At 47.2% G+C, this 12,583-nt stretch overlaps 1 protein-coding gene across 1 annotated transcript; it reads left to right on the top strand.

Annotated features, from left to right (window-relative positions):
* Nucleotides 1-1,041: 1,041 nt before the first annotated feature.
* Nucleotides 1,042-6,830, top strand: HEBP1 (heme binding protein 1). The gene is made up of 4 exons (XM_036401731.2): nt 1,042-1,212; nt 1,320-1,458; nt 2,946-3,126; nt 4,453-6,830. The coding sequence occupies exons 1-4, from the start codon at nt 1,135-1,137 to the stop codon at nt 4,622-4,624; spliced, it is 570 nt and encodes a 189-aa protein (XP_036257624.1). The 5' UTR covers nt 1,042-1,134; the 3' UTR covers nt 4,625-6,830.
* The last annotated feature ends 5,753 nt before the right edge of the window (nt 6,831-12,583 follow it).

Below are 12,583 nucleotides of genomic sequence, written 5' to 3'. Positions count from 1 at the left end.
TGAACACAGCCTGTTTGATCAGATAACAGCCAGCTTCTTTCTGCACGACCCTCTCTCTAGACTGAAAAGTTTTAGTGTCCTATTTATCTTATAATTTTGTTCTTTGATCTTTAAGAGTGTAGGAAGCTTATGCACCAGCCTACTTCTGCACTGTTCACTTTCTATATGAGGAGGCAGCAGTCCAGCTGAGCAACTTGAGATGCCTCTGTCCCATCTGCCTGGGGAAGCTGGCCTGACCCATGGGACTGATTCCCAGGGACTGGTATTTGATTTCTGCTTCTGCTAACCTCTTCTTAAAAGATCCTGGGTAAGGCACTTTCTCTAGCTGGCACTTGGCCTTAGACTTGGCTTATACAACAAAAAACCACTTGTCACAAGGTGTCTAAGTCTTCTGTGCATATAAATGTATCCAGCTACAGAAGCCATATATAAGCTCTCTGCAATGTTCATTTACATGTATTTCTGGGAAAGGATCTGGACAGAACGTTTAAACAGAGGCTGACCAGTTGGGTGGTCAGTGGAGGGAGATCAAGTATCATTAGGAATTTCTAAAATCTACCCTTCACCTAAAGCTTACAATATCCAGCAACCAGACCTACTCCTTAAAAAACAACTATGTTCCCCTTATTTCTGTTTATTTTTAAAAAACCACAAAAGACCGAAAAAACAAGAGGTTATGATTTTGCAACTCCAGGACCATGGTGCCCTTCCACGCTAGGCATAACACACTTTGCCAGGACTTCCCTTTTCCTGTACCTCATTCCTTTCATATCCCCTCTCACATTTCCTGTCTCCCAGAGATGAATACCATCTGTTCCCGCACTTCATGACTCCTCACACTTCTCGGTGCCCTCCACACTTCGCCCTCCGGGACGGCCGCTCCCGGTGCCCCCGCACGGCCCCGGTCCCGCGGCCCCTGGCGCGCCCCAGGGGCGATGGCCGCGCTGCGGGCGGGGCGGCTCCGGCCCTCCCACCTCCTCCGAGCGGGGCCGAGCCGAGCCGGCAGGGGCAGGGCCGAGCCCAGCGGGGCAGAGCCGAGCCCAGCTGGGCAGAGCCGAGCCCAGCGGGGCAGAGCCGAGCCGAGCGGGGCAGAGCTGAGCCCAGCGGGGCAGAGCCGAGCCGAGCCGCGGCATCATGCTGGGCATGGTGAAGAACTCGCTGCTGAGCACGGTGGAGGCATGGCCCCACCGCCTGCTGAGCAAGGGCGAGAAGGTCTGTGCCGGGTGGGTCTGCGCTAAGGCGCTGCGAGGGAAAGCGGGGATCGGCCCCGGGCAGCGCGTTCCTCCTGGCAGCGCCTCGATCCCCATCTCCTTCCCCAGGATCAGGTCAGCTACGAGGAGAGGACGTACGAGGGCGGGAAGTTCGCGGCGGTGGAGCTGGTGGGGAAGCCGTTCGACGAAGCCTCGAAGGAAGGGGCAGTGAAGCTCCTCAAGTACGTCGGAGGGAGCAACGACAAGGGTGAGGATGCTGCCTGCCCCGCAGGGCTTGGCGGGTGTTGGTGGTTGAGGCTTGGTGAAAGCGGGATGGATGGAGGCAATGGCACTGCAGGCCCACCTGGCTTGTGGATCCTGGCACGGGGAGTCTTTGATGGGGATGGCCCCTCACTGATAAAGCTAAATTTGCAACAGGCTAAGTCGTGCCCAGCCAGCTCATTCTATGAATCCGCTTATAACCCGTCTCTGTTTCAGGATGAAATCTCAAAAATTATTTGTTTAAACAGGAATGAGTTACCTTGCAGCTGGGATAACATGAGGACAGGCAGACAGGTATCCATCACAGCTCCCTGGGTGAGCAGTAGCTGATGAAATCCAGGATATCTGGGACACTTCAGTTCTATGATGTGCCCTTGTGGGCAGTGAAATAACAGTTACGACCTTGATATTTTATCTGGCTATTTTTATTCGTGAAAGGGTAATGAACAATGAGCTTCCTTTTTAATGGTATATTTTAATGTTTTATGGCAGTGCTTCCAGGTGATTGCTTCTAATTCTCACCTTACTAAAATGTGCACGTTTTAACCGTTCATAGCAGGAGAAGACTACAGAGTAGCTCTGAGGCATATACATGTTCTCAAATACCTTTCTCCAGCATCTAGTAGAGGGATTAATGTAGTCTCTATAGAGTAGGAGGTGGATGCAGTGGGAAATGGTATTTGCAGTAACATTTTCGGAAAGTGATGATTGCTGTTGCTGTAGTAGAAGGGGTGCCTTCTATAACATGTTCAACAAACACAGGTATGACATCAAAGGAAAATAAATGAGAAAGATGGCTTGAGCTCTGCTGTTTTTATGGCTGCCTGGTCATGAGGTTTAGAGGTTCCCTACTGCTGCAAGAAGAGTGAAGAAAACTGGTCTTCAGTGCCATGTGGTACTTCTTGGTGGTAATGAGTAGGAAAAAACCTTGCTGTTCCTGGAGTGTGGAAAGCATGGACAGTCCTGCTGAAAGCCATAACAGCACTGAGGTTTGGGGCACTGGGACTTGTAGGATGTCTGGAAGCATTTGGGAGGTTTTAAGAGAAGGCTTCTGTCACCCCGTATTGGCTGTAGACTCATGACTAAGTGCAGATAGTATTAATTTAAATGCTGATGTAGGTTTATACAGGCCACTAGCCTGCCCTGGAGCTACAGATCCTGCTGTCTTTCAACTGATTTGTCAGAAGAACAGAGTGTCTAATAGAGCCACAAACGCAGCACCATTAATAAAAAGCATTCCAGAGGTCAGTTGGAACCCTTTTTTCCCAAGCTTCTGGTGTGGACAGGGAGCTTGGCCCAAGCAGAAGCCTGATGATGGCTGTCCTGCTTCCTCAGAGGAGCCCTCTCCTGACATGGAGTTTGTTCATATGAGGAATTTTCCAAAACTAAAATTAGCTTTTGTGAATTCCCTGTTAATTTTGTGAGTTCCTGAGAGCATAGACTTCTTTAGTAATGTTAGTGTGTCTGTTTCAGGGGTTGGAATGGGCATGACTGCTCCTGTCTCCATCACTGCTTTTCCTGCTGAAGATGGCTCCTTTCAGCAGAAGGTGAAAGTCTCTCTGAGGATCCCGAGCCAGTTTCAAGACAGTCCTCCATGTCCTACTGATGAAAGCATTAAGATTGAAGAAAGACAGGGAATGACCATTTATTCCACGTAAGGAATGCATCCTGGGATCTCCAGTCTCAAGTGATGAGGTCTTTAGGGTGCTCTGATGAGCAGTGTTTGTTTTACCAGGTGACTTGCTGTACAAGGGTGCATGTGGCAAAAGGAGATGGAGGAGTATGTCTAGACTAAAGACAGGTGTCTTCAAAAAAATGTCCCTTCTTACCCCTGGTCATGCTGCACTGATGTGAAATATGGATTTTTTTTTCCATTGGGTAAACAAGCATGGAGGCTAGCCCTGAAAGATACTGTCCCATTTCTATTGCATGAATCTATTGTTTTTCCCACTTTCTGGGAAAGTCATTATGCATGTTCTTTGGTGCAGTTCACAAACTGTCCACTGAAGCCTCATTCAGATGGACTCATACCAGACTCCACCATGGAAACAAGCAGCTGCTGCATTGCTTCAAGTCACCTTTGAATGTTTTGGGGTGTTGACTGACAGCCTGGACTCAAACTAGCATCACAATAGCAATAAGCCTTTCACCTTGTCTTTACCCTTTGGAGGTTCCCTGCCTACTTTCTTGAACTATTTTGGCTGACTCTAACTGATTTCTTTCTTGCCTCCATCTGCTGCTTGGCCTTTGCTCTGGGTGTGGGCCACTTCTGCAATATCAGCCTGTTTTGTCTCAAATTTCAGCCCTGAGGGAGGGTGATGAGGTGCGGGCTGCCTTGGAAACAGTTCCTGTTGGTGGGAGGTCAACATAAACCGGACCCATTTCAGTCCACCCCTTTTAAATGGCATTGTGTTCTGTAATTGCCAATTGTGTGTTCCTACCTCTCCTTTTCCTTGGGCTAGCTCGAGTTTGGCTTTCCTTCATGATCTTTCCAGCAGACGGTTCTTCACACCACAGTGAGCATGGTTGTTGACAGCATTGGTGGGGACTGTAGGCTGAGCTGTCTTGGAGATAACCTTGTATTTTAGAAAGTTGTTTCTCTGATATGGTGCTGATTCACAGGGCAGGGCCATTCTGCTGGCTGACATACATGGGGCTGTTTGGGGGGGATTCCTTCGGGGCCTCCAATGGATAACTGCCCAGGGACTTTTGTTATTGTGCTTGGTGGACCCAGGTAGATTTTATCTCATGCACTTGTCAAGTTGCTTGTCACCCTTGGCTGTGTCACCCATGCAACTTCATCTGTCCCAGATGAAGTGTGCTGCTTCACAATGAACAGTGCACACATGAGTGAGTGCATGTTGGCAGGGCATGTTGGATCAAAATGCGTGTCTAAATATACTGTGGCTATTTATTGCTCTCTCTCTCTTCCTTCTCTGCTTTTCCAGGACTGCTCAACAGCTCTCTGGTTTCTTTGCAGGCAGTTTGGTGGCTATGCCAAAGAGGCAGATTATGTGAGCTATGCTGCCAAGCTGAAGGCTGCTCTGGGGAGTGATGCTGCCTACCACAAGGATTCCTACCTGTGCAATGGTTATGACCCCCCCATGAAGCCTTACGGACGCCGCAATGAGGTCTGGTTTGTGAAGGAGTGAACATCTGGCTCCCCGTGGTGCTGCCTTGCTCTGATAACCTCCCCACACTATGTTCCTGTCCTCTTTATAAAATAAACTAAGAATTCAACAGAGGCAAAAAACTATCACTGCCTTTTTCCATGCCTATGCCTTAGTCTTTTATGGATCATAAAAGTCATTCTAGAAGAACACTTGCTGACCCTCCTGATGGTCCTGCTCCTTCATTCCAGACCAGGTCCTCAGCCACACAGACTCTCTTGATCTCTCCGTGGCTTGTTTTTATCTCCTTTGTGCTTCCAGAGTTCAGTGCTGAGAAAGCCAAAAGTACTTAATTGGATGGTGCCTGACAGGAGTCACGTCCAAGTGTAGGCAGACTATTAGTCTCACCTGAGACGGGCAGGGGAACATGACAAAAGTGCATACAGAGACTTTTTTATCTCCTTCAGTTTGCTGCAGCTGTAAAATGCTGCTTTTATCTTTGCCATTCCACAATCAATCTAAAGGCACACGGGCATTGCTGCCAACACAGCATAGAGAAAATAAACATTCTTTACATTAATTCAGAGTGTGCAGAAGATCAGCGCTTCTGTCATCTGTATGAGAAATGCCATTCAGAGAAAGATACAGATTCTGCTTGCAGCTTTCTTTTGTTTGAGGAGAGATGTTTTGGCGTGTGCTCTGTCTTCATCTCAGCTAGCAGCTGGACAGTGTGACCTGGAGACCTCAAGATTGTTTCCTCACCTTCCTATTATTTTTGTGTAACATTTCTTTAAAACTAGCCTATGCAAGGGCCAAAGCAGAAATGTGTGTGGTTATCTAATTGAATTAGAGAAATGAAAGACTGGAAGAAAGCAGATGCTTATTACTTGTGACCTGAGTGTGCATTTGAGGAATGATGAAAATATGGTGAAACTACCGTGGGTGCCAATCTAAAAAACTTTTCTTAAAAGGTGTCAATTTTTGAAGGGCTACTCAGACCAGCTGTTTTCTTTAGAGGAGGAAAAGGAAAACATGGCTGTCCTAGAAAACAGGGATTTGGGTCAAATAATCAGTAGCCTTTTGGAAACTTCAAATACAATTGCAAGTGTGGGTCATGTTTCAGGAAGAGTGGCAATGTTGAAATGTCAGGCATCAAACCAGCATTTTAGCTGTTGGCTCTGCCAGGGACACACCAGAGTGCCCACAGTGGGAGCACTCACCCTGCTGCTGGGTGTGGATAATTCATTACCTGCACTAAAAGAGGTGTGCTCCTCTGGTGGTGAGGTGCCCCATAGTTCATGTGCTTTCCAAAAGCCATTTTCCCCTGGAGCTGAAAGAGACATTTGTCAGCTGGCATTGTGGCTTCTGGCTGCTCAAGTTGTTGCACGTGCTCCTGCTTTCTGAGAACAAATCTCAGCAGGAAAAGGAGAAAACCTGAGGTTTTGATGTGCTTTCCTTTTCTCTCTTGCTGAGCCATATAAGAGCTTTGCTGTGGACTTCATGAGAGTTTCAGTCACCTGTGTGCAAGAGCAGCTAGTTCAGGATGGGTAAAAAGAGCAGATAGCATTTAATTAAGCAAAAAACTAAACAATAATGACAGGGAAAAGCTATTGGCTGTGGTTAGTGATTGCAGTGCAGGGGAGGAAGAATAAAAAGATAAATCAAGACAAAAAATTAGGCCTTTGAAGGAATTTTTGAAACAGCAAATATCCTTTTAAGCTTGTACCTGAATCCAAAGGGACTGTTCATGTCCCAGATTATTTTAACCTGTGTGGGTGAGGAATGGAGGAGTACACTATTGTCCAATTTGTGCCTTCCCAGGTTCGTTTTGGAGCTTTTGTGGATACAGTCTGGCGACCTGTGGTGAATGTCCTTCAATAATCAAAACCTTGAAATTTCTCAAAATTTATCTTGTGAAATCTCAGATGCCAGTAATAAACCTGGTATAAACAGAGCTGCAGAGCTCAGCAGCATGGGGGGGTTCTTTTATAAAGTGCATACCCTCTGAACAGAGAGTGAGAGCTTCAGACCCAAGAGTGAGAGTAAACATCTGTAGGCTCTGCATGTGCAGCCCTGCTATTGGCCTTTTGCACCAGGCAGGCAGGATAGAATTTTGTAAACATTGTTAAATAATGTCAAAGCCTTATGCAAACTGAATTGCCTTTTCTGTACACACAAAGATGCCTGTGTTTTGTCTGCATTTTCTAGTTTTGAGATAAATAAATAAATAATAATACTGTGTTTTACAGCTTCTGTTCTGATCACTGACTTTGTGAACTCAGTGGGAGTAGTTGATTTGCTAGACCGTAGGTTGCCAGTTTTTCTTTCTGTTTGGGGTACTAATCATGTCACAGCATTTATAAACAGTCATAATGCTTTTTCCAATAAATCACTATTTTGGGTATCCTGGCGTGGCCCTGCATTATCTGACTGTGAGAGACAGGAGCTGATGAAATGATCTCCTTCATTTGTTCCAGCCATTGAGAGGCTTTGAGCAATGTCTTTGTGTTAATGTACAAACAAGGGGCCCTCTTACCTGAGGAAAATTATGTGTTCCTGTGGCTGGGGTTCACAGGCAGTGAACAAACACATATAATGTTCAGGCAAATACTGGTGATGATTTTCAACATGATCTATGATCTAGAAATGTTAGACATTTTGTCCCATTGAGGTCCATCTAGCTTGGTGCCGTGTCCCTGTGATGGACAGTAGTGGACACCTGAGACAAGATTACAGGAACAGTGCAACTGTGGGCTCAGAGCTCCTCTAAATATTTCCCTATCTCTAGTATGATGTGGCCCAGGGATTTTTGTAATTGTGCTTGGTGGACCCAGGTAGATTTTATCTCATGGATTTGTCAGGTTGCTTTCTAGAAATCAGGTGAAGTTACTATCCATGGCATCCTTTTGTCCTTGGTTATGGAAAGTAGAAACACTCTTTGTCTGAGGGTTTCCAGCAGGCTGTCTCTCTGCTCCTTAGGCAGCGTTTTGATACACCTCTGTCACTGCAAGTGAATGTTTGTTTGGATAGCCAGAGTTGCTGTTGACATTGGAGGATTTCCAGCCACCTCTTTGTGCTGGGGCCAGAAATCAGAGGTGCGTTCTGGATTTTGACCCGTGGCCAGCATGGCCACAGACACTGTTACATGCAGTGGACTCCTGAACTGGTGTTAAAATAAAAACATTTTTCTCCTTCCCCTGCAGTATCTCTGAGAAATTGGAGTGCAGCAGATTATCTAGAGACGTCCTTGCTTCTCTTCTGCACCTGTGCAATGTCCTTTTCTGTCTCCAGTGAATGCTGAAATGGAGAGATTTTGGTGCTTTTCTGTCGTTCGACAGGGCACCATGGCATTGCCTATTGTGTGTTGGTTTAAGAAGACAGTGCCAGGGAACTGAAAGGTGGATGTTTCTCTGTGCTGAGGCCCCTCAGTGCTGCCAGAGGTAACCCTGCTGGGTTGTTGGGATGTGGTGGCTTTGTGCATCACACCCTGCATTGCTGCCCATGGCCCTTTTCCCATCGCCTCATTTGTCAGGGCACTGGAACAGCTCCACAGCTGCCTGTGCTGCCTGCTGGGCTGGACAGGCTCAGCAGCGGAGTGGCCTTGGGAATTATCTCTGCCTCCCAGAGACAGGAGCGCCCTTGCTGCTTATTAGCAGCTGGGCAGGTCCCTCTCAGTGCTATGCAAAGCAGTGGTATGATGGTAATAGGACTGGCCACAGGAAGAGCTGCGTTTCAACAGAGCCAAATTTAAAAGCATAATTTTGATGGGAATTATACACGTGCCATGTAGATTTAGCTGTGCTGGATATACAACCTTCCTAAGCTACTCCACTTGTTAGTGAGGAATTTTCTTGCTGGTATTAACCATGCCAAACCCTATATATATATATATATATATATATATATATATATATATATATGCACACATGCATATGGGTATAAATGTATGTTATGTATGTATATGTGTATGCAGACCAGCTACTTTGATCTATTGTTTGGCTTCTGTAGTCACTGAATAACTCAGTAGAACGAATGCAGCCCCAGGGTGAACATTTGCAGGCTGAAGTTTTAAGACTGCTAGAATGAGAGCTTTGTTAGCTTCAGAAAGGAATACTTTACTTTGTAGACACATGCTTTAATATATCTAACACTGCATTAAGAGGATGACAGCCCTTATAAAAGAGCTAATTGGTTAAGTTGTCCATATACATCTTGTCAGACTAATAATACTCCAGTCACTTTGAGGGGATGGGTGATCTATGGTGAGTGAGGAAGTAACATCATTATTTCCCCATTTTCATCAATCCCCGTGGCAAAGAGTGTGTGAGCAGCTATTGTGCTTATGGTCACAAATTTTCAGCTTTGCAATGCTGCCCCAAGGCGATGGGTCAGAGCAGGAAGATTGTGGCTCCTAGCTCACATCGTCCCTCCCTATTTAATTACAATAATACTTCTTTTAGAATAGCACTCTGAGCAGCAGCTCTCTTTCTTCTGTGACAACATTTCAGCCACAGTGAGCTAAAAAAGAAATGCATCTCTTTTAACAGGACCATAAGTAGCTTTGGATGTACAACGCCTCTATAAAACTGCTTGGCAACATGATTTATTGGAGTGGGATCAGTGGTAAAAGTGACTTCTCTGACAGTAATGGATGAAACACTTCCAGCATAGCTACTCTGTCTCTGCTTGGTGCCTATGCCAACAGCAGGCTGGTTTTGTCAGCTCATTCATAATCTCTGCTTTGCTCTCAGCAGAATCCGTTGCACAAGACAGGTTTCAGCCGCGGCAGATGCTTTTTTCCTAGTCCTCTGTGGGAGCTGCTGCAGAAGATGGGTCAGTGCAAATGCTGCTTGATTCCTGAGACTCTGTCTGCTTAATTCTGCATCCAGACCCTACACCTAGGTGGGAGTTGGGTGCATGCCACCCCCATACCTCTCACTGCTGCACACCCCCATGAGAGAAATTTGAGTGGCTGGGGTGAAAGGAGCTGAACTGTTCTTACACTGAGTGTGAAGTCTGACTGATCAGCAGCCCAAGGTCCCAAGGGAGTCTTAGATGAATCTTTTGTGCCGTCCCTGTGAGAAGACAGGGTTGAGAAGCCTGAATCTAAGGTGCAGATTTTTAAAAGTACCAGTGGAAGTGAAAGATCCCAGAAACCACATCCTGCAGTATACCATGTGCTGCAGCAGCCTGATGTGCATTGTGACTCGAATGACCTTGGGTGTGTAATGTGTCCCTGGCAGTGTGACTCAACTCTGGGGCTCCTTCTGGTGGGGCAGCAGAGCCCAGCCTGGGCAACTGCACCACCCACCCACCCGTGCCCTGACTTTGAAGCTAGGTGGGTTCTAAGAGAGGTTTGGTTTTGGGATGTGTCTTCTTCAGCCCATGAAAGCAGAGAAGGATTGCCATGGCAACTATTCTCAAGTATTTTTCCAGTGTTTTCCAATCTTATTCATTTTTTCTTATATCCCTAGTGTTTAATTTAAGGCCTTTCCTAATTGGAGTCCAAAAAACCAATTGAAGTGAATTCTCTGATTAGACAAAAAGTTCAGACACCTTCCCACACAACTTGTGAAGTACAAGATCAACAGAATTGAATGTTGCTGTGAGTAAGAGGAGATCTGAAATTTGAAGTGCATTGTACCCAGACAAATGAAATAAATGAAGCCTTTTACTTAAAGCAAAGCATTGAAATAAAAGATAGTGTACAGCATGACAATTTTGGGCACTCCCTTGCTGGTAGATCTTTCTAGGCTGTTTAAACACTGATTATAGACCTTCTCAATCTTCTTTATGACTCAGCTTTGTGAAGGAACATCTTTCAAAATCAACATGTGCTGGCTCATTGAAGTACCTTTAACGAACTGTAGTATTATTTAGTCTGGGTACTTTGAGGGGAATGGTTACTGCAGTGGTGTTTCTTTGGGTAATTACCATGCCTCTCATTTTCCAGCACCTTGCTTCCATTTTTGTGCGTGTTTTGGCTGGGATGGAGTTAATTTTCTTCACAGTAGCTGGTGTGGGGCTGTACTTGGGATTTGTGCGGAAAATTGTGTTGATAATACAGGGTGTATTTGCTATTGCTGAACAATGCTTACACAGAGCCAAGGCCTCTTCTGCTTCTTGTTGCAAGTAGGCCAGGAGTGCACAAGAAGCAGGAGGGGAGAGAGCTGAGACAGCTCACCCCAGCTGATACTCCATTCCATGTGGGGCCACACAGCATATAAAGTGGGGGGAAGAAGGTGGGGGGATGTTTAGAGTGGTGTCATTTTTTTTGCTGAGGAACTGTTCCATGTGATGGGGCCCTGGTGTCCTGAAACTCCTACCTGCCCATAGCAAGTGGTGAACTCATTCTTTGGTTTCCTTTATTTGCAAACAAGGCTTTTGCTTTACCTATTAAACTGTCTCTATCTCAACCCAGGAGTTTTCTCTCTTTAATTCTTCTGCTTCTGTTGCCCATCCGTGTTGTACTGCACTAAATAGTTTATTTAGTAGTTGTTCTGCACTGGGTAATGGGAATTTTGTACTGAGTGTGGTATGTCATTAGATTATTCCCCCTTCCTCATCCCATGGTTTCTCCCCATGCACTCCTTTCTACACCCCTGGCCAGATGGATCCCCTCCCCTCGCCCCTCCCCAGTGGCATCCCATTGGCCACGGTCCTCTTTCCCCGTCCCTTTCCCCTGGGGGATAAAACCCCACTGCAGGTAAAGGTTCGGCCTCTTTCCTGCCTGGGGGGTCGCTGTGGCCAGCAGTGTCCCATCCCAAGCCAATAAACAGGACACTCGCTCCCACGTGGGAAGAGCCTTCTCGTCTTTTATCTCAGTCCATGCAGGTCCATGTGGGCTTTGGCTCCAGCTAGCCGGACTGGACCCATACAAAGCCCAGAGAACCACGGATTACTACACCTCCCCACCAGGGTGGGTGAATCAGCGAGCAGCTGTGAGATGCTTCACTGCTGGCCAGGGTTAAACCATGACACACCTGCACACCCATACCTGTGTGTGGGAGTACCAGGGCTGGAGGGGAAGAAGGAGTGCTGTGGAGGTGTGGGAAGGAGAAGGCTGGTGCCATGGCTGTGCTGTGTGTGGGGAGGGCAGTGTGAGGGTGGTTGAGTGCAGTGTGTCTGGTGCCCCGTGCCTCCCTCACCAGCCCCTTGCCTTGGGGGATGCTGGTGGCAGACTGACGAGCCCCTTTCAACAGGGCCTGTGCTGTGGGGGCTCAGCACAGTTAATCACAGAAGAGGAACCAGAGATTCCTCCCAGCTCCTCCAGCCCTGCCTTGAGACAGACTACATCTCCTCCCTACAGCAGGGCCCAGGGAGCAAAGATCTCCCTGGAAATTCCCTGCCTGACTCTCCTCATGCTGCGTTGCCATCTGCTTTGCACAAGACTCGGGTATACGCCTTTGTAAAAGCAATGCTCTTCCTCTGAGGACATCTTTGGCACTGCTTCCCTGGAGGGGTGAAATCCTGAGGCACAAAGTGCAGCTGGGACTGTTCTGAGCACTCCTCCCTGTCCCAGGGCAGGGAGGGAAACAGAAATGACAATTTTATGAGATACTGTGTCTTGGGAACCTGGTCTACAACACCCTCCAGTTGGAAACCTGCCCAGCTGATTGCAAAGTGATGAAAGCAGTCCTGCAGGTTTTGATCCAAATGGGGTAACAGGGCCTGGAGCAAATAGAGGTGGGAAAAATGGGTGTAGTTTCAAGCACACAGGGTGCCCAGGCGTGGTTTTGTTCCTCCCAGGTGTATTTGTTAATCTGCCCGTGTGCTGACCCCAGCGTAGCTTCGTGCCACAGCTCTCCCATCTCGCTGGGTGTGGCAGTGGCACGGTGGCACTGCTCACACGTGGGGTGGGCAGTGCCCTTTCCCCACTTTGCCCTCAGGTGCTCGAGTGGTTTGTATCAGCTTCTGAGGGGCTGCACAGGACATCTCTCTGAATCCAGGAATGAAGGCCAGATCTTGAGCCAGGGGAGTCGTTTGGCTGGAGACAGCTCT

Source organism: Molothrus ater, chromosome 5 (genome assembly GCF_012460135.2).
Source record: "Molothrus ater isolate BHLD 08-10-18 breed brown headed cowbird chromosome 5, BPBGC_Mater_1.1, whole genome shotgun sequence".
In the NCBI taxonomy this organism is placed as follows: domain Eukaryota; kingdom Metazoa; phylum Chordata; class Aves; order Passeriformes; family Icteridae; genus Molothrus; species Molothrus ater.
The sequence above is the reverse complement of the archived record's forward strand: the minus strand, read 5'-3'. Positions and strand labels throughout refer to the sequence as shown.